At 47.4% G+C, this 23,994-nt stretch overlaps 1 protein-coding gene across 7 annotated transcripts in view; it reads left to right on the forward strand.

Annotated features, from left to right (window-relative positions):
- Positions 1-23,994, forward strand: part of BRD9 (bromodomain containing 9) — a 326,359-nt gene that overhangs the window by 173,384 nt on the left and 128,981 nt on the right. For all 7 annotated transcript variants that reach the window (XM_075315009.1, XM_075315008.1, XM_075315007.1 and 4 more), the window contains exons 8-11: positions 7,149-7,169; positions 8,744-8,876; positions 8,957-9,029; positions 12,538-12,633. In XM_075315009.1, the coding sequence (XP_075171124.1) occupies positions 7,149-7,169; positions 8,744-8,876; positions 8,957-9,029; positions 12,538-12,633 (323 nt within the window). The remainder of the gene's footprint in view (positions 1-7,148; positions 7,170-8,743; positions 8,877-8,956; positions 9,030-12,537; positions 12,634-23,994) is intronic.

Consider the following 23,994-nt stretch of genomic DNA (forward strand, 5'->3'; position numbering starts at 1 on the left):
GTCTAAAAAAATTATGAAAAGATTCAATAAAATTGCTGTTACCAGCACCAGATACGGTGCTACTGGTACGGGTAGACTGTTGAAGATGACGAGGCCGTCCCATGTTTGTCAAGTTAGAACTGGGAGATTCACTCCCTGCACGGTTGTTTGGTGGAAAAGCCGAGCTAAGATCGAGTAACAGCTTCTGCTGATACTCCTGCATACGTGCGTCCCTTTCTATGGCTGGAATTATGTCACAAAATTTGGACTTGTACCGGGGATCTAATAGTGTGGCAAGCCAGTAGTCATCATCACTTCTAATTTTGACAATACGAGGGTCATGTTGGAGGTAGAGCAGCAAGAAGGCGCTCATGTGTCTTGCGCAGCCATGCGGACCAAGTCCACGCTGTGTTTGTGGCATAGAGGTGCTAACCGTTCTTTCTTCCTCTGACATCTCCCCCCAACCTCTTTCAACTGAAATTTGACCAAGGTCTCCCTCATCCGCTGAGTCTTCCATGTCCATGGACAGTTCGTCCTCCATTTCTTCATGTTCTCCGGCACCTTCCTCAACATTTCGCCTGCTACCATGCGCCCTTGTTGATCCCTGTCCCCCATGGTCCCATGCCTGCCGCATTGGTGATGATGAACGTCTGGACCTTGGTGATGTTGTTGTGTCTTGCGCATATGAATCCTCCTGTAGTTCCTCCCCTTCCTGTTGTCCCACCCCCTGACTCCGAATAGTGTTTAGCGTGTGCTCCAGCATGTAAATGACTGGAATTGTCATGCTGATAATGGCATTGTCAGCGCTAAACATATTCGTCGCCATGTCGAAACTGTGCAGAAGGGTGCATAGGTCCTTGATCTAAGACTCCATCAGGGTGATCTGCCCCACCTCTGCATCTCGTTGGCCCAGGCTATACGTCATGACTTATTGCACCAGGGCTCGGCGGTGCTGCCACAGTCGCTGTAACGTGGAGAGTCGAATTCCAGCGTGTCGGCACATTGCATTTCAGGCGATGAACCGGCAGGCCGAAAGACTTCTGGAGCGATGCAAGTCGCTCAGCAGCGGTGGTTGAACGGCGGAAGTGAGCAGACAGTTTTCGTGCCCTGTTCAGAAGGCCATCTAGGCCGTGATAGTGTGTTAAAAATTGCTGGACAACAAGGTTCAACACGTGAGCCATACAAGGCATGTGTGTCACCTTGCCCAGGCGAAGGGCCGCACCCAGGTTTGCAGCAATGTCGCACACGGCCTTACCAGGCTGCAGGTTAAGTGGAGACAACCATTTACCAAACTTAGTCTCCAGAGCTGCCCACAACTCAGCCGCTGTGTGACTCCTATTTCCAAGACATTTCAAGCTAAAGACCGCCTGATGCCGTTGTGCTCTGCTGCCAGCATAGTAATGAGGGGTGCGTGATTCCTTCTGCGCAGTGAGAACGCTGGTGGCCTGACCAGGCAGGCTTGGGGCGGAGGTGGAGGACCCAGATGAGGTGGAGGAGGCAGAAGCAGTGGCGGAACTTGGACAGACAGAGGATTGACACACAAGTCGTGGGGACAGCAAGACTTGTGCAGCAGACCCTTCACCATCTATCACCATAGTTACCCATTGCCCAGTCAGCGACATGTAACGTCCCTGTCCATGCTTACTGGTCCAAGTATCGGTGGTGAAATCCATCCGTTCACACACAAAGTTTCTCAAGGAAGCGGTGATGTTGTGTGCGACATACTGGTGTAGCGCAGGCACACCTTTCTTAGTGAAGTAGTGGCGACTGGGCATCTGGTACTGGGGCACAGCGACAGACATAAGGTCTCAAAAATCCTGTGTGTCCACCAGGCGGAAAAGCAGCATTTCGGTAGCCAAGAGCTTACAGAGGGATAAAGTCAACCTCTTAGCTTTGTCATGGGTCGCAGGAAATGGCCTTTTATTTGTCCACATCTGAGGGACAGAGATCTAGCTGCTGTGTGTAGACGGTGTTGAGTAGGGTGTCCCTGGAAAAATGCAGGTTTGTGAGGAAAGTGCAGGCGTAGACATGATGTTGCCTTCATCCAACGTTGGTGCTATCGATGTCTGAGAGAGCTGTACACACGCACTTGTTTCCCCTTCCAAACCAACTGACGACCTACCAAGCAAACTGCCTGTTGCGGTTACAGTGGTGTAATTGTGCGTGGAAAACCAGGTGTAACAGCTGTCCCCACAGTCCTAGAAGATGAAGAGCGTGCGGATGCACTGGAAGGGGCAGGCGGTGGATGGTCCGCTACGCTAGGCCGCATTGCAGCACGGTGAGCTTCCCACTGGGACATATGATATTTATTCATGTGACGATTCATGGAAGAAGTTGTCAAACTGCTGAGGTTTTGCCGTCTTCTAACAGAATCACGACAAATTTTACAGATCACATAATTTGGGCGATCTTTTGCTATGTCAAAAAAGGACCAGGCTAGGCAAGGCTTAGAGGGCATGTGACCTGCTGATCCACCCCGACTAATGCTCAGAGGCAGAGTGGTGGCTGAGGATGCAGTTGTAGACGTGCTACCAGTACTCATCCTCTATCCAGGAAGGCGCAAGGTAACTTCATCGTCAGTTGCATCCTCCTCCACCGCCTCTGTTGACCTCCTCGAGTGCCTGACTGTGGGTTGACAGTAGGTGGGATCTAGAACTTCCTCATCAATTGTTGTGTTTGCACTCCCCTCACCCTCAGACCGAGCCTCTTCTTACCCTGACAGAATATTTAAGTTGTCATCCCAATCTGGTATCTGCGTCTCATTGTCATCAGTATGTTCCTCATTGTCTATAACAACAGGTGTTACAGTTTGTGAAAAAGGGTCAACATTATGCTCAGAAACTTGGTCCTCACGGCCTGAATCAGAGTCACAAAGGTTCTGGGCATCACTGCAGACCATTTCCTGGTCTGTACTCACTGTAGCTTGGGAGCAGACCTCTGATTCCCAGGCTATAGTGTGACTGAACAGCTCTGCAGACTCAGCCATCTCAGTTCCACCATACTGTGCAGGGCGGATGGAGACTTCGGAGCTGGGAGAAAGCAAGTTTGATTGGGATGACAACTCAGAGGACTGGTGTTTTTTGGATGCGGTAGTTGAGGTGGTGGAGAGGGCACTTGTTGGACCACTTGAGATCCATTCAAGCATTTTCCTTTTTTGGCCATCATCTACCTTTGTTCCAGTTGTTTGTGTCCGTAAAAAAGGGAGCACATCGGATTGTCCACGGTAAGTAGTAGACATCTTACTTTTGCTGGAAGATGGTCTATCTTCAGCAGATGTTAATGGAGCTTTGTCACCTACCCCACGGACAAACCCTTTTTTTCCTTTTCCAACACTCCTCTTCCCCTTTCCACCAGCATCTGTCATTTTGACACTCATTTTGATTGCGACAAGATTGTGCACTTAAAATGTGGTAGTAAAAATTGAGAGGTGGTGTAGATTGCAGCGGTGGTCTATCTTTATTAACAGCAGAATAAACAATAACTATCCCTGACAATGCAACTACGGCCCTTAAACTGGCAGCATAGTTTGCTAGTATAATGGCTTAGTAACAATGAGTTTGAGTGTGCAATGCAGAGGTGCTGCAAATAGATTTGCACCAGTGGGACAGTAATGGAAGTCCAACAGCCACTTTTAGGATGCCACTAAGTTTCCTCAGTGTTTGCTAGTATAATGGCTTAGTAACAATGAGTTTGAGTGTGCAAAGGGCAGGAGGGTACAGTGGCAGGGTTGTGGGTCTGGGTAGAGGAAAGGAAGCCTCACTTTCTATCCCTCCTAATGGGGAAATGCAGCGAGGAAATCCCTGACCTTAGCTACACAGGCGCTGTTTTCTTGTGTAGCTGTTAAAATCTGTTTTCACGGACCTGACTGTCACCTATGGCTCTGACCCTGCTGGTATTAGCCCTTACAAGGACTAATAGAAACTTCTATCCCTATTCTGTATAGCGCTGTGTGTAGAGCGTACACAGCAGTATCGGAGACAGGAGCTAAGCCAGCGGTGACTGACACCCAGACGCAGAAGGCAGATAATGGCGTGCTGGAGGAAAATGTCCGTTTTTATAATGCAGGGACATGTGACATGGACATCCTATCACACATGCCGTTGCTTCTCTGGCTAAAAGTCCACTTAGCTGTGTGTGTGTGTCTGGGATTGGCTGACATGCTGGCCCGCCCCACTACACGCGCGCGCTTAAGGAAGGAAGACATGATCACCCCTGGCAACTACAGCCTGGAGTGATCATGTGCGGCTGTATTCACTGCTCCCCGTGCATCATCATCAGCGCGGGGGGCAGTGAATCAGTATACTCACCGGTCCCCGTTCCCATGCAGCATCGCAATCTCCTCCTCCTGTTTGCTGGCTAGCTGATCTGTGTAGAAGCGGTGAGCACAGCGATGACGTCATCGCTGTGCACACCGCTGGTCTCCTAACAGGTCAGCTGACAGGCAGACAGGAGGAGATCGCGGTGCTGCAGTGGAGCGGGGATGGCTCCACACTCCAGCGGCGCTACTGCCGGCACTGACAGGAGGAGGAGCGATGCTGCATGGAGCAAGGAAAGGTGAGTATGAACGTTTTATTTTTTTTGTGTGCCACATGTAGCGGGTCATATAGCAGGATGGATGGGGGTATATAGCAGGATGGATGGCGGTATATAGCAGGATGGATGGGAGTATATAGCAGGATAGGGGCTTATTCCAGGTTGGTAGTATATAGCAGGATGGTGGTATATAGCATGATGAGGGCATATAGCAGGATGGCGGTATATAGCAGGATGACAGTATATAGCAGGATAAGGGCATATACCAGAATGGCGCTATGTAGCAGGATGGGGGCTATACCATTTGCTTAAAATTTTATTTTCCTATTTTCCTCCTCTAAAACCAGGGTGCGTCTTATAGTCCGAAAAATAAGGTAGTCTGCATTAGGGGAAACCTATCAAAAGGGAAGAAAGGAATCACAATAGCAAACAACCCAGACATGTTTCATCAACAAAAGCAGGTATACACAGGCAAGTCAAAAATTGCTGGAGTGCTATAAAGGATACAGAAGATGGGGAGCAAAAACACCCCATGAACAACTAGTCTTAGGCCTTGTGCACACATTCAGTATTTGGTGAGTTAAGTACCTCAGTATTTGTAGCCAAAACCAGAAGTGGGAAAACCAGAGGAAAAGTGTAATAGAAACTCGGGCACCACTTCTGCATTATTCACCCACTCCTGGTTTTGGCTACAATTACTGAGGTACAAAACTTGCCACATACTCAAGGTGTGCACGTGGCCTTATGGTTTGACATTTCTTGTCATTGCAGCTTGCTTGAGCATTTGAAAGCAAACCTGAATTAGAGGTTTTAGCCTCGATACAATGGTATGTGCACGCTGAGTGTGTATGAAGCATTTAAAAATAAGTTTTCAAGTAGAAGTCACTTAAGGAAATACTTTTTCTTTGTGGAGTTTGTAGGTTTTTTTTTAAGCATTTTGGAAGAGCTTTTTGGATCTTTTATCCTTCTGTTTGGGAAATACCTAGCTTGGAGCCATTTCCATCAGGCGTCACTTCAAAGTGTGTTTCAAATGCTGCAGGGTGGGGGGAGTGCGTAGAAGTTATTTTCCTATTCCTTCCAAGACTGCTTTCACACATCCGGCACAATCCGGCGCTTTGCAGAAAAACCGCAACAGTTTTTTTTTTTTTTTTGCCACCGGTTGCGTTTATTTTGCATAGACTTACATTAGTGCCGTATTGTGCCGCATGGGCTTGCGTTCGGTCCGGTTTTTTTAGCTTAGATTTAGCCGATGCGGCGGCCGGATGGAACGTTGCCTGGCACGTTTTTTGTCCGGCAAAAAAACCCGCATTCCGCCGCATCCGGCCAATGCGGCGCGATTTGCAATGCATCCCTATGGACGCCGCATGCGGCGTCCTGCGGCAAGCACCGCATCCGTCCGCCGCATGCGGTTTTTTCCACTGCGCATGCTCAGTAGCCTGCCGCAAGCGGCAAAAACCGGACGGGCCGCATGTCAAAAACTTGTGCAAAGTAAACTTATGCGGTATTGTCGCCGCATCCGTTGCCTAGGTTTTAGAGCCGGATTGGCCGGCTCTGCTAAAACCGGAGGTGTCAAAGCAGCCTAAGTGTTTATTAGGAGAACCTGTTAGCAGGATCTAGCACTATAAACAAAGCCATGACCATAATGGCGTTGTGATACTGATTAAATGGATACCTGCAGGGAAGAAATCTGATCTTTAGTTGCTGAATAATCTTCCTCTAAAGTTTTCATGATAATGTCATCCGTTCATTGGGGCGAGACATTAAGGGGTAGGGTCTTCTGCTTCTCTGCCTGCCTCTTCTGTTTCTTCTACAGATCACTGATTATTCAATAATCTGCCTCCTTTTTGAAATTCCGCGTTGCCTCCACCATGATTGGGGTGAGCGGTGCATGCGCAGTGTGATTCTACAAGCAGTCTGCAGGTCTTCGATGGCTTCTGATGCGGCTCAAGCGCAGACCAAGATTTTAGCTTAATGACCTTATTAAGCTGCAATCTCAATCTGCGCATGCAACACATCAGGCGCCATTTTATTCAAGATAGTCTGTAGAATCACACTGTGCACGGTCTTAAATACAATGGCACCAGATGCAGAGCATGCACAGGTTATGTTTTTGGCTTGATGAAGGGGTCCTTGAGCTGAAATCATAGTCTGCGCATTCACCACATTCGGTAACATTTTATTGAAGACCTGCAGACCACCTGCTGAATCCCACTGTGCATATGCTTCCCACTGCAATAATGGCGGCGGAGCAGATTTTTTAAAGGAGGCAGGTCACTGAATAATTAGTGGACCTATAGCAGAAACAGAGGAAGCAGGTGAAATGGCGAAGAAGCAGAAGACAACCCAGCCCCCAGGTCCCTCCCCGAAGCACGGATGACAACTCATGAAAATGTTAGAGGAAGATTATTCAGCAACCAAAGGTATCCATGAAATCAGCATCACAGCACCATTGTGGCCATGCATGCACTTTTCAGTGCTAAATCCTGCTGATAGGTTTTCTTTAAGCAGACCAGCTTTATAAACCTTGTGTGTACATACCCTTATGCCACAAATGTGTTTTGACGAAGTGTGTATCTTGTCAGAAGTCCTGCATTATGATATTTAAAACTTATTTTTTCCTTTTAATACTTTTGCAGGGTCATTGAAGATGATCAGAGGTATGCATTATTTGTTATAGGGCTATGTGCTCAGGATTGCTTTAACTCCAACACTATTATGCTCGTACACTTAATTTGAAAGTTTCCCAAATTCCTGTTTTATTGTGGTGACCATTACAAAACTGACAACACCAAGTGCAATCAGATGGGTTGTCTGCTTTAGGCCCTGTGCGCACGCTGCGGTTTTGCTGCATGTTTTGATGCAGAAAATGTTTATAACCTTGCTGCAGTCCTTCCCCAGCAAAACCTATGGTAAAACAAAAAATGCTGTGCACACACTGCGGTTTTTTTCACCAACAGGTTTTGCTGCATGTTTCCTGCAGCAAAAAGAATTCCATGTCACTTCTTTTCCGCAGGTACCTGCGGTTTTTACCATAGACAATGGTTAAAAAACGCAGGGAAACAACCTGCGGAAAACCGCGGTAAAACCGCATGCGGTCTTCAGGTGCGGTTTGCCGCGGTTTTTTTTTTTACCACAGGTGCGGTAATCTTTCAGAGCCTGCGGAATTTTCTTAAGAAAATTCTATTTTTTAGTGCGCACAGGGCCTTACACTGCTTTCTCAGCATCCAGTAGTTAAGCACATTTGTGTTATTAAAGTGATAACCTTTATTGGTGCTTAGGTTTACAAGAACTAGCCAGCACATCAGATTCACTGTAACGTTAGCAGTCACTCCAATTTCTCATTTATGAAAATGTTACATTTTTCCATTATTTTTAAAAATCTTTTCTAGTCCATGATCGCTCACATTTCCATTGCAGATTCTATAGTCAACTATAATATAGTATAACGGCACGTTTTTTTTAATTAATAAAACCTTACTTTTGCTGATTTCAAGGTTATGCTGTAAGTTTGAAAATTTAACTTGTTCTGTTCTCCTGCAGATATTTTTGTTCACACTTTGCTCTTATAACACTACTAGAGGGCAAGTGCAGCTGCAAATATCTGTAATGAGATTAAGTTCACTTACATTGGACTCTATTAGCCCTCCTGCGCTGGGTTACCTCTGCTGCGCTGGGTTTGCTCTTGCTGCGCTGGGTTTGCTCTTGCTGCGCTGGGTTTGCTCTTGCTGCTCTGGGTTTGCTCTTGCTGCTCTGGGTTAGCTCTTGCTGCGCTGGGTTTGCTGTTGCTGCGCTGGGTTTGCTGTTGCTGCCTTGGGTTTGCTGTTGCTGCCTTGGGTTTGCTGTTGCTGCCCTGGGTTTGCTGTTGCTGCCCTGGGTTTGCTGTTGCTGCCCTGGGTTTGCTGTTGCTGCCCTGGGTTTGCTGTTGCTGCCCTGGGTTTGCTGTTGCTGCCCTGGGTTTGCTGTTGCTGCGCTGGGTTTGCTGTTGCTGCCCTGGGTTTGCTGTTGCTGCGCTGGGTTTGCTGTTGCTGCGCTGGGTTAACGCTGCTGAACTGTTCAACCTTTGATGCTGTGTTTAATCTCTTTTCTTGCATGTTCATAAATAGACTGCAGTACTAACGTTAATATAAAAGGAACCAGTTGAGACTGCTGTGCACAAGTGCAAAGTTCAAAGTGCCTCTGCATATATTGGTAAATGCACCTTTTACATTATTATTTCTATTCTTTCTTTTAGCTGCATTTTTGAGCCTGAAGGCAATGCATGTAGTTTAACAGATAGCACTGCAGAAGAACATGTCCTGGCTCTAGTGGAGCATGCTGCAGATGAAGCCAGGGACAAGGTCAACCGGTCTTATCCAAGTTGCAAGGTATATTTTTTTGGTCATATTTGAAACTAATTTTGTCACATTTTATTCTGGTACTTTTTAATTTTATTTTTTTTTTTCAGATTGGTTACCTTAAAAAGAACATGGATTCAAATTTAATTTACACTGTGGTAAACGCTGATCCAGATGCAGAGGGTAAGTATATAGTATAACTTATCAAACAATCGCAGGTTGATGTTCCCTAAGGGAAGAAAAAAATAAAGAAAACCGTTTTAAAAAATATCAAAATTGGATAGCATTTCAAATTGCCCCCTTTCCCTCCATTGAATAAAAAGAGAGGTAAAAATGTAAGGTGTCATTTTTTTTTCTCCCTATCTTCTATAGATGTTTGATCTAATTAAATATGGAATTAATCAGATTGATAAACACCGTAAAACAGAAAAAAAAAAAATCAAAGCTGCCGGACCTTTTTAAAAAACAATCTATAATAAAAAGCATAGTATGTACACAAAATTGGTTATTGATAAAAATATTATCTCACTTCACAAAAAAACAAGCTTTCATTTGGCCCCAACAAAAATAATCCAAAAGAATCCTGGTTTTGGAAAATGGCAACATTTATTTTTCAAAATTCTGATTTTTTTTAACCATTACATTGTGCTCATCGCGCTGGGATTAATCCAGCTCCTGAAACAAAGGTCACTGATGATGCTTTGTTTCAGGGAAGGGGGTAGAGTCTTCAGCAGCCTCTGCTCCCTGATGACGCTACATTTGATTATCCCAGCATGCACTGGGGTTTCCAAATGAGCTTCATCAAAAAGGAAGGGAAGTGGGAAAAAAATAGAATAGCAGGTAGATAATGTAGTTGGGGAACGGCAGGGAATTTTTAATTCAAGTATATTAAAAAATAGTTTAGATTATGGCACTAAATAGATAGGGATTTAGGAGGAAAATTACTTTAAACATGTGGTCCACTACAAAACATAGTGACCACATCGATGTAAAGCTGTGACAGAAGGCTTTTTCTAAATACCTGCCTGTGAGCGGTGTTATCGTTGTCTGCTTATCCCCATCACATGACTCTGGCTGCAGTGACCTTTAATTGGAGGTTGACCTGGCATCACCAAGGCGGGATCTCCTTCAGTGACTGCTCTGTGAGCAGAGTTTCACCACACATCACAGCCCAGCATCACTCGTGCTTGTGGCTCTATGCGGTAAAGGAGAGATTGTGTTGTGCCCTGTGATGAAACTCCGCTCACAGCACAGTTACTCACAGAAACTGGGTCCCGCCTCAGTGATGCCGTGTCAACTTCCAATTCCAAAAGTTGACGTGACATCACCGGACATCAGAGGTCATTGCAGCCCATGTCACGTGATGGGGATAAGCGGACTTTGAGCCACCCCTTTAAATAGAAAAAAAAAATAGTTTGATATTGCTGTAATCACACTGACCTGGGCAATCATGTTTCCAGGTAATTTTTACCCCACAGTGAATGCCATAAAAAAAAAAAATCTTCATTGTAGGTTTTTTTCACCATTTCATCACATTTGGAATTTTTTCTCCAGTTTTCGACAATTCATCCTGCAAAAAAACAATCCCTCACTAAATCTGTTTAGACAGAAAAATAGAGGAAGGTTAGGTTAGGGCTCTTGAAAGAAAGCAAAGGAAAATCTGAATCCTGCTCCGCACACAGTCTGCATACTGATGCCATCTTTGTGCTTGCTGCACTTTTTTCACAGACCCATAGACTTGTTTGTTGTATCCTTGATGCTGGTAAAAGATGAGTGTCTTTGCACAGACATACACTACAGTTGAAAAGTTTAGGGTCACTTAGATATTTCCTTATTTTTGAAAGAAAAGCACATTTTTTTTCAATGAAGCTAACATTAAATTAAACAGAAATACACTCTATACATTGTTAATGTGGTAAATGACTATTCTACCTTCAAACGTCTGTTTTTTTAATGCAATATCTACATAGGTTTATAGAGGCACATTTCTAACAATCACCACTCCAGTGTTCTAATGGTACATTGTGTTTGCTAACTGTGTCAGAAAGCTAATGGATGTTTAGAAATCCCTTGAAAACCTTTGTGCAAGTATGTTAGCACAGCTGAAAACAGCGTCGCTGATTAGAGAAATTATGAAACTGACCTTCCTTTGACCTAGTTGAGAATCTGGAGCATTAAATTTGTTGGTTCCATTAAACTCTCAAAATGGCCAGAAAAAGAGAACTTTCATGTGAAACTCGACAGTCTATTCTTGTTCTTAAAAATTAAGGATAGTCAATACAAAAAATTGCCAAGAAACTGAAGATGTCCTACAACAGTGTTTACTACTCCCTTCAGAGAAGCACAGAAACAGGCTGTAACCAGAGTAACAAGAGAAGTGGGAGGCCCCGCTGCACAACTGAGCAGCAAGACACGTACATTAGAGTCTCTAGTTTGAGAAATCGACGCCTCACAGGTCCTCAACTGGCAGCTTCATTAAATGGTACCCACAAAACGCCAGTGTCAACGTCTACAGTGAAGATGCGACTCTGGGATGCTGGCCTTCAGGGCAGAGTGGCAAAGAAAAATCCATATCTGAGACTGACTAATACAAGGAAAAGATTAATATGGGCAAAAGAACACAGACATTGGACAGAGGAAGATTGGAAAAAAGTGTTATGGACAGACAAATCGAAGTTTGAGGTGTTTGGATCTCACAGAAGAACATTTGTGAGATGCAGAACAGCTGTGCCTGACGCCATCTGTCAAGCATGGTGGAGGTAATGTGATGGTCTGGGGTTTCTTTGGTGCTGGTAAAGTGGGAGATTTATACAAGGTAAAAGGGATTTTGAATAAGGAAGGCTATCACTCCATTTTGCCACGCCATGCCAAACCCTGTGGACAGCGCTTGATTGGAGCCAATTTCATCCTACAACAGGACAATAACCCAAAGCACACCTCCAAATTATGCATGAACTATTTAGGGAAGAAGTAGGCACCTGGTATTTTATCTGTAATGGATTGGCCAGCCCAGTCACCAGACCTCAACCCTATTGAGCTGTTATGGGAGCAGCTTGACCGTATGGTACGCAAAAAGAGCCCATCAAGCCAATCCAACTTGTGGGACGGGGGGAAGCATGGGGTGAAATATCTCCAGATTACCTCATCATATTAACAGCTAGAATGCCAAAGGTCTGCAAAGCTGGAATTGCTGCAAAGGGAACATTCTTTGACGAAAGCAAAGTTTGAAGTGGAAAATCATTATTTCAAACCTAGTCAGTGTCTGAACTATACTTTCTTTTCATTATGCAACTCATTTGATAAATAAAAGTATGATTTTTCATGGAAAAGACAAAATTGTCTGAGTGACCCCAAACTTTTTAACTATAGTGTACAAATATAGACATGTGGGCAGGATTCACAAATCGCCTGGCCCTACATTCAGTGGCTCTATTAGGGCTCACCACAAAACGGGATTTGGAAGTAAGCGATGATTGGGCCAACTTTGGGAGCTTTATTCAGTATATATAATGAGGAGGGAATGTTTCCATGAGCAATGTGCATGTGGTTTATACACAAATAATGGCTATCAGTTTGCAGCTTTAATGGGAAGTTTTATTTCCTCTTGATGAAGCAATGGTCAGGACTGTTGTTGGAATTTGTGGAATGATAAAAGTATCTTTATATTTTTATTTTTGTATTCTTTCTGTAGAGGAAGAGACCCATTTAGTGGATTTAAGTTCTTTGTCAAGCAAACTTTTGCCTACCTTTACTACACTGGGATTTAAAGATGACCGTAGACATAAAGGTAAAAAACGACATGATTTCATTATTTATCAAAAATGCTTGTAACTGAGATTCTTTAACAGAGTAAGTGATTTCCAATTTTAGGCTGCGTTGTATAACATGGGTGAGGGCAATCCGATGTTTTATAGGACCTGCGTTATACTATAGGGCAGTGCAAATCTGCAATTTTTGTTTTCTCGAGCCAAATCGGCATAAGTAAACAATCAGTGCATGTTGCGCGTGGCTCCAATATTCGTGTTACAGGCACCTATGTAAGTCTATGGGTGCGTCCGAAACTTCAATATTCTTATCAGTTGCATCCGTACAAGTCTGTGAAACATCAGACTGTACTGTGATGTAATCCGCGTGTAGTCCGATTACCGTGGACACAGGTAATGGACAAGATGGAGAAATGAATTAATTCCTCACCTGTGCTCTGATTCTCACAGCAGAGTTTTGGCTGAGTGTCTTCCACATAATCCATCAGATTCCCTCACATGAGAGAATCATCGCTTCTGTGAACATAACCTTGAAGATAACCTGTCAGTCTGGTTTTGCAGGTGAAAGTAGAGGCATGGCCATAATCTCGCTGTTTATACTGATTAAAGCGATATCCTTAGGCTATGGTCACACGTTGCATTTTTGCTGCCTTTTTATGCAGATTAAAAGCTGCTTTTTAGGCTATGTGCCCACGCTGCGGATTTTGCCCCGGATTTACCGCGGATTTGCCGAAAATCTGCAGCAGCGGCACTTCCAAGCCATTTCAATGGCATTTTGGAAATGCTGTGCCCATGCTGTGGATTTTTCCGCGGCGGATTTGCCGCGGATTTTGATCCGGAAAAATCTGCAGCATGTCAATTATTGTTGCGGATTTTGTTGCGGATTTTTCCCATGCAAGTCAATGCAAGGTGTAAAATCCGCAAGAAATCCGCAGGTCTGTTCCCACAGGCTCTTTTTCCTGCGGATTTGGTGCGGATTTCGCAAACAAATCCGCAGGAAGTGATGTAGGATAGTTCAGGAAGAGGAAGTTTCACCATTTTGTAGTGTAGAGTAGTGGCAGTGTAGTCGTGTTGTGTCCGGACCCTGGATTGCCAGCTAAAAGCAGCTAGTTACAGGCTGCTTGCTTTTAGCTGGCAAAACAGGATCCCAGGTCTTTTTTCACAATTCTTTTTTAAAAAAAAAAAAAAATGCTCCGCTGTATTTTCACTGTCCAGCCCGATGCAAGCAAGCAACTGAGGGCTGTGCTTCTCAGCGGGATAAGGCTGAAGCATTCTCTGCCCCTCCCGCTGAGAAAAACAGTCCTCAGCTGCCCCTGAAAATGGCGGCTCCGTTGTGAAGCGCCATTCACAAGTGCTGTACCGAGGCTCATCCAGCTGCCCTGATGCATTGGCTGGCTGGGTAATAACGGGGTTAATGCCAGTTTTCTGCAAACTGGCACTAAGCCTGAGGTTCATAATGTCATGCCTGTGTAGACACGGCCATTATGAACCTCCGTTTGGTACTAAAGAAAAGAAAACACTTTTTTTAAAAATTTTATTTGAAAGAAAAACACACACACATCCCTGATTGCCATCTTTATTACTCCCTGAATCCCCCGACGATAATCCATGACAACTCCGAGCCGGGCTCCGATGTGCACCCGGCTGACCCGGGCACTGACGTCAGCCGGTGACAGCAGCCGTCAGTGTATTAAATGCTGCACAGCTCTTTTCCGGCAGCTGGGAACGTCTGATATCAGAGCCCTGGTCAGCTGACTTAATTCGCGAGCGCAGGCGGGTCAGCTGACGATGTGCACTCATGTGACCCGGGCACGGATGTCAGCCGGTCCCAGCAGCCGTCAGTGTTCGAGATGCTGCAAAGCTCTCTTCCGGCTGCTGGTACCGGCTGACGTCCGTGCCCGGGTCACATGAGTGCACATCGCAGCCCGGCACGTCAGCTGGTCGGTGTGCAGTCAGCTGACCCACCCGCGCTCGCGAATTAAGTCAGCTGACCAGGGCTCTGACGTCAGACGCTCCCAGCTGCCGGAAGAGAGCTGTGCAGCATTTAATAATACACTGACGGCTGCTGTGACCGGCTGACGCTGTGACCCGGGCTCAGCTATGAACTGAGCTGACCCGGCCAGTGAGTTCTGCCGCTCACAGCAGCCGGCAGAGAGCAAACCAGTGATTACAATTGTCCTGGATTAACCTCTGAGGCTTGGGAGTAATAAAGATGGCAATCAGGGATGTGTGTGTGTTTTTCTTTCAAATAAAATTTTTCAAAAAGTGTTTTCTTTTATTTAGTACCAAATGGAGGTCCATAATGGCCGTGTCTACACAGGCATGACATTATGAACTTTGGGCTTAGTGCCAGTTTGCAGAAAACTGGCATTAACCCCGTTATTACCCAGCCAGCCAATGCATCAGGGCAGCTGGATGAGCCTCGGTACAGCACCTGTGAATGGCGCTTCACAACGGAGCCGCCATTTTCAGGGGCAGCTGAGGACTGTTTTTCTCAGCGGGAGGGGCAGAGAATGCTTCAGCCTTATCCCGCTGAGAAGCACAGCCCTCAGTTGCTTGCTTGCATCGGGCTGGACAGTGAAAATACAGCGGAGCACATTTTTTTTTTTTTTTTAAAAATACCAGTGAAAGGGAACATGGCACCACATTTTTTGGCTGTAAGCTGCGGCCACCACCACTAGGTTATTATATACAGCCTGTTAAAATGCTGTATATAAGAGCACAGTGGTGTTGGCCGCAGCTTTTTACAAAAAAAGTGGCGACAGGTTCCCTTTAAACATTTCTGCCCCTTTATTACAAAATGGATAATGGAGAAGAAAGGAGGGTTGGGACAGGAAATGACATAAAGAGCCTTTTTTTTCCTTCAAAACAGACTAAGCTTTATTCAGAAACACAATAGAGTACAATGGACAAAATCCGCATCAAAATCCGCAACGAAATCCGCGTCAAATCCGCACCTATGCTAAGGTGCGGATTCCGGGGGAAAGCTGCGGATTTTGATGCAGAAAAATCCGCAGGTACTTTCTCCCGTGGACACATAGCCTTACAGTACCAGGTAAACCTTATGAGATTTCTGGCAGTGTTTTGGTTGCCTTTTCTTTGTCGCTCCATTGGGAGACCCAGACAATTGGGGTGTATAGCTTCTGCCTCCGGAGGCCACACAAAGTATTACACTTTAAAAAGTGTAACCCCTCCCCTCTGCCTATACACCCTCTTGTGCATCACGGGCTCCTCAGTTTTATGCTTTGTGTGGAAGGAGGCACACATCCACTCATGAATCTCAGATTAGTTATATCGGTTGGAAGAAAAGTGGGCCCCCACGGGGCCCCCGGCATGTTCCCTTCTCACCCCACTATGTCGGCGGTGCTGTTAAGGTACCCATTGCGGGTACAAAGGCCGGAGCCTCATGCCGTCTCCTTCACCATCCCTTAGCGGCTCTGGGAGAAGTGGGATCCTGAGCGGTCATCCATCCACTGGGACCGTGCTCCCTCCGCAGCCCCTGAGGGAATCTGTCGGACAGGAGTTTAATTATCCTCAGGGACCGGGCCCTGCATCACTAAGGTACTCTGTATCCCCATGGGGGATGTGCATGGAGCGCCTTTATCCCGGACGCTGCAGCAGCTGCTTCTTTGTGACGGCCGGCGGACTTCCGCGCCGACCGCGCCTGTTTGTCGGCCGCGGTCTTAAATTTAGTCCCCGGCTTCAATTGCGGCCTAGTAGCAAAACTCCCGCCCCCGGGCCTGTCTATCAGGGGTAAGGGCGGGACGGCCGGCCTGACATCGGCTGTGAGGGCCGGAGCATCCTGTATGTTTCCTCCCCCCTCACTGATCACTGTGGGGACTCCAGATTCCCGCACTTTTTCTAACGCCGCCCACGGCTCCACTCCTCCCCTGAGAGCTCCGGCAGCCATTTCTTTGGCATTCTGCCTGTGAAGGATTTCCTGGAAAGAGCTCTGCAACGCTGGGAGACCTAAGGCAGGGAATCTGGAGGACACACACTCCGCTTTTCAGCGGTCGGTAAGCCACACCGGTCACCCGGTGCTGGTCCCCTTAGGGTGCCGGATTAGATACTATATATATATTTATATATTTCTGTTCGGTCGGGCTGTATACCCTTCCCATATACCCTCAGTGATCACTCTCCTAGGAGACAACAGCATGTCGTCCACAAGGAGCAAGGGTGACAAGGCACAGGGTTATTTTGCGACCTGTACCTCTTGTGTGGCTAAGTTACCTGCGGGTTCCACCTACCCTCACTGTGAGCAATGCTCAACCCCTGTTTTGCTTCCTCAACCTGAGCCTCGGTCACTAGTGGGCCCCTCGGCTCAGGTAGAACCCCTTGCTCCCCCTGTCCAGGCGGCAGGGACAGAGTTTGCAGTTTTTTGCTGAAAAACTCTGAGTCACTCTCACAATCCATGGCTCAGTCTATGGACAAATGGTCTGCCAAGCTGCTTGAAGCTTTACAGTCCAGACCGGTCCTTACACAAGCCCCGGGCCCTGTTGGATCTTCACCTCCAGGCCCCTCTCTGTCCGCGCGTGAGGACTCTCTGGAGGACGAGGCGGACGTTGCAGCTCAGGGCTCTGACACTGACGTTGCTCTCAATCTTAATACACCTGAAGGGGACGCCATAGTAAATGACCTTATCTCGTCCATCAACCAGGTGTTAGATATCTCTCCCCCGCCGCCTCCGGTAGAGGAGTCGACTTCTCAGCAGGAGAAACACCAGTTTCGGTTCCCTAAACGTACACTGAGTGCGTTTTTCGATCACTCTAACTTCAGAGATGTTGTCCAGAAGCCCAGAGCGGTTCCGGACAAGCGCTTTACTAAGCGCCTTACTGACACACGTTACCCCTTCCTCTCTGACGTGGTTAAGGGTTGGGCTCAATGTCCCAAGGTGGATCCCCCAGTCTCTAGATTGGCGGCTAGATCTGTGGTATCGGTTGCAGATGGATCATCGCTAAAGGATGCCACTGACAGGCAGATAGAGCTCCTGGTAAAGTCCATCTATGAAGCCACGGGCGCGTCTTTTGCCCCGGCCTGTGCAGCCGTGTGGGCACTACAAGCTATCTCAGCTTGTCTGACTGAGATTAATGCGGTCACACGTAATTCTGCTCCGCAGGTTGCTTCTTTGCCTTCTCAGGCGTCAGCTTTTTCTTCCTACGCCATGAACGCAGTTTTAGACTCTGCTAGCCGTACAGCGGTGGCATCCGCTAACTCTGTGGCAGTCCGCAGGGCCATGTGGCTGCGCGAATGGAAGGCAGACTCGGCTTCCAAGAGGTTATTTAGCGAGCCGATGCACTTTTTCAGGCGGTGAACGCTCTGAAGACAGAAGGAGTTGTGATCCCTGTTCCCCTACAGGAACATGGTCGCGGTTTTTACTCCAACTTGTGTGTGGTGCCAAAGAAGGACAGCTCGTTCCGTCCCGTTCTGGACCTCAAACTGCTCAACAGACATGTGAGCACCCGACGGTTTCGGATGGAGTCTCTCCGCTCTGTCATCGCTTCGATGTCACAAGGAGACTTCCTAGCATCGATCGACATCAAGGATGCTTATCTCCATGTGCCGATCGCACCCGAACATCAACGCTTTTTGCGTTTCGCCATCGGGGACGAACACCTTCAGTTCGTGGCATTGCCTTTCGGCCTGGCGACAGCCCCACGGGTGTTCACCAAGGTCATGGCATCTGTTGTGGCGGTCCTACACTCTCAGGGCCACTCTGTGATTCCCTACTTAGACGATCTTCTGGTCAGGGCACCCTCTCAGATGGCGTGTCAAAACAGCCTTTCCGTCGCTCTGGCGACTCTCCAGCAGTTCGGGTGGATCATCAACTTCCCAAAATCCAAGTTGACACCGACCCAATCACTGACGTACCTTGGGATGGAGTTTCATACTCAGTCAGCCGTAGTCATGCTACCGCTGGACAAGCAGCTTTCGCTGCAGGCAGGGATGCAATCTCTTCTTCGGGGTCAGTCACACCCCTTGAGGCGCCTCATGCACTTCCTGGGGAAGATGGTGGCAGCGATGGAGGCAGTGCCCTTCGCGCAATTCCATCTGCGGCCACTCCAGTGGGACATTCTCCGCAAATGGGACAGGAGGTCGACTTCACTCGACAGGAACGTCTCTCTTTCCCTTGCAACCAAGACGTCACTTCAGTGGTGGCTCCTTCCCAACTCTCTATCGCAGGGAAAATCCTTCCTACCCCCCACCTGGGCTGTGGTCACGACGGACGCGAGCCTGTCAGGGTGGGGGGCGGTTTTTCTCCATCACAGGGCTCAGGGAACCTGGACTCCGATAGTCATCCCTTCAGATCAATATTCTGGAGATAAGGGCAGTGTATCTAGCCCTATTGGCCTTTCATCGGTGGCTGGAGGGCAGGCAGATCCGGATCCAGTCGGACAACGCCACTGCCGTCGCATACATCAACCACCAAGGCGGCACTCGCAGTCGTCAAGCCTTCCAGGAAGTCCGACGAATTCTGCAGTGGGTGGAAGCCACAGCTTCCACCATCTCCGCAGTTCACATCCCGGGCGTAGAAAACTGGGAAGCAGATTTTCTCAGCCGACAGGGCATGGACGCGGGGGAATGGTCTCTTCACCCAGACGTGTTTCGAGAGATCTGTCGCCGCTGGGGAACGCCGGACGTCAATCTCATGGCGTCACGGCACAACAACAAAGTCCCGGCATTCATGGCCCGGTCTCAAGATCACAGAGCTCTGGCGGCGGACGCATTAGTTCAGGATTGGTCGCAGTTTCGACTGCCCTATGTATTTCCTCCTCTGGCGATGCTGCCCAGAGTGCTGCGCAAGATCAGGTCCGACTGTCGTCGCGCCATTCTCGTCGCCCCAGATTGGCCGAGGCGGTCGTGGTACCCGGATCTGTGGCATCTCACGGTGGGTCAACCGTGGGCGCTCCCAGACCGCCCAGACTTGCTGTCTCAAGGGCCGTTTTTTCCATCTGAATTCTGCGGCCCTCAACCTGACTGTGTGGCCATTGAGTCCTGGCTCCTAGCGTCCTCAGGGTTATCTCAAGATGTCATTGCCACTATGAGACAGGCCAGGAAACCAACGTCCGCCAAGATCTATCACAGGTCTTGGAGGATCTTCTTATCCTGGTGCTCTGATAAGGGTTTTACTCCCTGGCCCTTTGCCTTACCCACATTTCTTTCATTCCTTCAATCCGGAATGGACAAGGGTTTGTCTCTCGGCTCTCTCAAGGGACAAGTATCGGCGCTATCCGTATTTTTTCAAAAGCGTCTAGCCACTGCCAGGCTTCCGCAGGTCCGCACGTTCCTGCAGGGAGTTTGCCACATAGTCCCACCTTACAAGCGTCCGCTGGAACCCTGGGATCTTAACAGGGTGCTAACGGCTCTTCAGAAACCACCTTTCGAGCCGCTGCGGGATGTCTCTTTATCACGTCTTTCGCAGAAGGTGGCATTTCTAGTGGCAGTTACATCGCTCCGTAGAGTGTCGGAGCTGGCAGCGCTGTCATGCAAAGCCCCCTTCCTGGTTTTTCACCAGGATAAGGTGGTTCTCAGCGGGAGGGGCAGAGAATGCTTCAGCTAAAAGCAAGCAGCCTGTAACTAGCTGCTTTTAGCTGGCAATCCAGAGTCCGGACACAACACGACTACACTGCCACTACTCTACACTACAAAATGGTGAAACTTCCTCTTCCTGAACTATCCTACATCACTTCCTGCGGATTTGTTTGCGAGATCCGCACCAAATCCGCAGGAAAAAGAGCCTGTGGGAACAGACCTGCGGATTTCTTGCGGATTTTACACCTTGCATTGACTTGCATGGGAAAAATCCGCAACAAAATCCGCAACAATAATTGACATGCTGCAGATTTTTCCGGATCAAAATCCGCCGCGGAAAAATCCGCAGCATGGGCACAGCATTTCCAAAATGCCATTGAAATGGCTTGGAAGTGCTGCTGCTGCAGATTTTCGGTAAATCCGCGGCAAAATCCGCGGTAAATCCGCAGCGTGGGCACATAGCCTTGATGATCCAGATTTTCTGCACCTAAATTATGTCATGCTTTTATTAACCCCTTCAGTTCCGTTTTTGCGTTTTTGTTTTTTGCTCCCCTTCTTCCGAGAGCCGTAACTTTTTATTTTTCCGTCAATCTTTGCCATATGAGGGCTTGTTTTTTGCGGGACAAGTTGTACTTTTAAATGAAACCATAAGTTTTACCATATGGTGTACTTGAAAACAGCAAAAAAATTCCTAGTGCGGAAAAATTGCAAAAAAGTGTGATGGCACAATAGTTTTTGGGATGTTTTATTCACGGTGTTCACTATATGGCAAAACTGATGTGTGGGTATGATGCCTGAGGTCGGTGCGAGTTTGTAGACACCAAACATGTATAGGTTTACTTTTATCTAAGGGGTTAAAAAAAATTCACAAGTTTGTCCAATTAAAGTGGCGCACGTTTTGCGCCATTTTCCGAAACACGTAGCGTTTTTATTTTTTTGGATCTATGGCTCAGTGACTGCTTATTTTTTGCGTCTCGAGCTGACGCTTCTAATGGTACCATTTTTGCGCAGATGCTATGTTTTGATCGCCTGTTATTGCATTTTGCGTAAAACTTGCGGCGGCCAAAAAACGTAATTTTGGCGTTTTGGAATTTTTTTGCCACTACGCCGTTTACCAATCAGATTAATTGATTTTATATTTTGATCGGGCATTTCTGAACGCGGCGATACCAAATATGTGTATATTATTTATTTTTTTAACCCTTTAATTTTCAATGAGGGGAAAGGGGGGTGATTTGAACTTTTAGGTTTTTTTTTTTTATTTTTTAAAACTTTTTTTTTTTTTTTTTTTTTTTTTTACTAGTCCCCCTAGGGGGCTATAGCGATCAGCAATCCGATCGCTATTATCTATCTGCTAATCACAGCAATACAGCTGTAAACAGCAGATTCAGTCACTTTGTTTTTCCCTCTGCTCTCGGCCGAGGGAAAACGAAAGTGAAACATCATAGCTGCAGGCGTCATCACATGACCCTGTGCTACGATGGCAACCACCGATAGTCACGTGATCACGCACGTGACTTCCGGTGGGGGCGGCGGTAAGTAAAAAACATGGCCGCGCGCATTTAGATCTTGCTGCCAGACTTTGGCAGCAAGATTTAAGGGGTTAATGGCCGCGGGTGGAAGCGATTCCACCCGCGGCTAGCAGGCACACATGTCAGCTGTTAAAAACAGCTAATATGTGTGCCGACCGCCGCCTGCCCGCGGCAAGGGGCGGGGCTTAACGGGACACGCTCCATGACGGATATATCCGTCCATGGTCATGAAGGGGTTAATGCACCACTCCGGCATTTGTTTGGGTTTTTTTTTCCCCTGCTGGAGTGGTGCATTAAATGTAAATTCCCTGCCGCCTGTATTTTACTCGTCTGCCGTTGTCTTCATCTTTTTCCAGCGTTGCTCCTGTCAGTCTTTGACAATTTGGGACCTGCTGGCTGCTCCAGTGTTACATGGAGTGCGCCGGAGGTCACAAATTAATGTAACTCTGAAAGCTTCGTTCTAGCTCTCATACAGTTGCATTGAGCACTTGTGCCGCAACAGGAGACTTCCAGCAAGTTGAAAGTTCCGGGCACGGGGGCGTGGCCTGGACGGCAATGTGAAGAGACGTGTTTGTGGAGCTCTCCTGCAAACTCCCTTGATAAATCCCTGAATACCGCTGTTATCACTGCCTCAGCCGGCTGTCAGGAAGATAAGGTGGTGAGGACTTATCTGGGGTGAGTCTGGTGGATGCAGAGAGGTGCCATGGTCCGTCACAGGCAAAAAGATAATGGAGGCGGGAAAGTCCCCAGCTCTCAGGATGGTGCCATGATAAGGCAGGAAGCTGAGAAAGTGAATGCAGCCTGTCAGGAGAGGATGCAGGTCGCGGCAAGGCTAGAGAAATTTGCCAGGACTTCAGAGAAATCACATCAGCATACAGATAACAGAGGTGAGGAGGGAGAAGACAATGCCAGCTCTGATGAGATGGGGGATGGTGAACAGCAGCAAGATAAGACAGGAGAAGTAGAGGAAGCACATAGTGCAGACCAGGCTCCAGAAAACCCCACTTTAAAGGACATTTTTGCAGTGGTGTCTTTTTGTAAAGAGGCTCTGACTTCCCTGACGAAGCAAGTTAAGGGATTACAGGCAGAGGTTGCTGACATTAAGAAAGACCTCAAGAAAGCAGACCTGAGAACAACGGCTGTAGAGGAGAGAGTGGGGATAACAGAGGATCATATTACAAAACTACAAAAGTCTGAAAAAACATTTGCACAGCAGATAGCTGAAATCATGGCAAAAAATGATGATTTAGAGAACCGCTCTAGAAGAAATAACATCCGAATTGTCGGCATCCCTGAGAAAGCGGAAGGAAGAAACCCCACTGAATATGTAGAAGACTGGCTCAGGGGGAAAATGGGTGCTAATGTCTTATCCAAGCTCTATGCTGTGGAACGTGCACACAGAGTCCCGATGCAGCCACAACCAGCAGGCAGGGGCCCTCGCACTATGCTAGCCAAGCTCCTCAACTACAGAGACAGGGACACTATACTGCGAAAGGCAAGAGACATGGAGGATCTTATGATTGACGGCCAGAGAATTTCCATATACCCGGACTACTCCATTTCTGTTCAAAAGCTACGTATGACTTTTACAGGAGTAAAGAGGCGCCTGCGAGAGATGGGGGTGCAATACTCAATGATGTTCCCGGCAAAGCTAAGAGTGACGGCGTTGGAGCGGGTGCACTTTTTTACAACTCCAGAGGAAGCCATGCAGTGGTTGGACGCAAACGAAAAGCGGATCCGTTTGAAGGAATGAGCTGTCTGAATCTGCAGTGTGTTGGAGAAGGCCGGCTGAGGCTCTACAACATCCTTAGGAGCTTACAGGGGACCCTTCTTGTTTTTTCTTTTTTTTTTTTTTTTCTCCTTCCCTTTGGGATTGAGGTAGTATGCAGGGGGAATGCGAAGGGTTTGATGTGAGCTTCGCAGGACATGGGGACTGCCTAATTTGGCGCGGTGGGGGTATTTACAATTTGAGATTCCAGTTTAATTACTGTTCGCCATTTTACTGTTATATTGGTTGAGTGGAATATGATTATACATAGAAAGGGGGGGAGTGGAGAATTGTTGGAAAAGGGACGAGTTTTAAAATGTGTCTAAGAGGGGAAGGCGAGGGAGGTAGGGGGGAATTTAGTAGGGATTATGGACCAGGTTTGGAAAACCCGATGCTTCACGGGAGTACTCGAAAACAGGAAGTGGTGGGGAGTAGGAGGGGAGGGGAGCAGGGGGGGAGGGGGGAAAGGGGTAGGGTAGAGGCAGCATGGGGAGATACTACAAGGTTTGATGGTTTTACTGGGTGGGATAATGGGGGATAGAATTAAGGTG

This window comes from Anomaloglossus baeobatrachus, chromosome 6, assembly GCF_048569485.1.
Source record: "Anomaloglossus baeobatrachus isolate aAnoBae1 chromosome 6, aAnoBae1.hap1, whole genome shotgun sequence".
NCBI lineage: Eukaryota > Metazoa > Chordata > Amphibia > Anura > Aromobatidae > Anomaloglossus > Anomaloglossus baeobatrachus.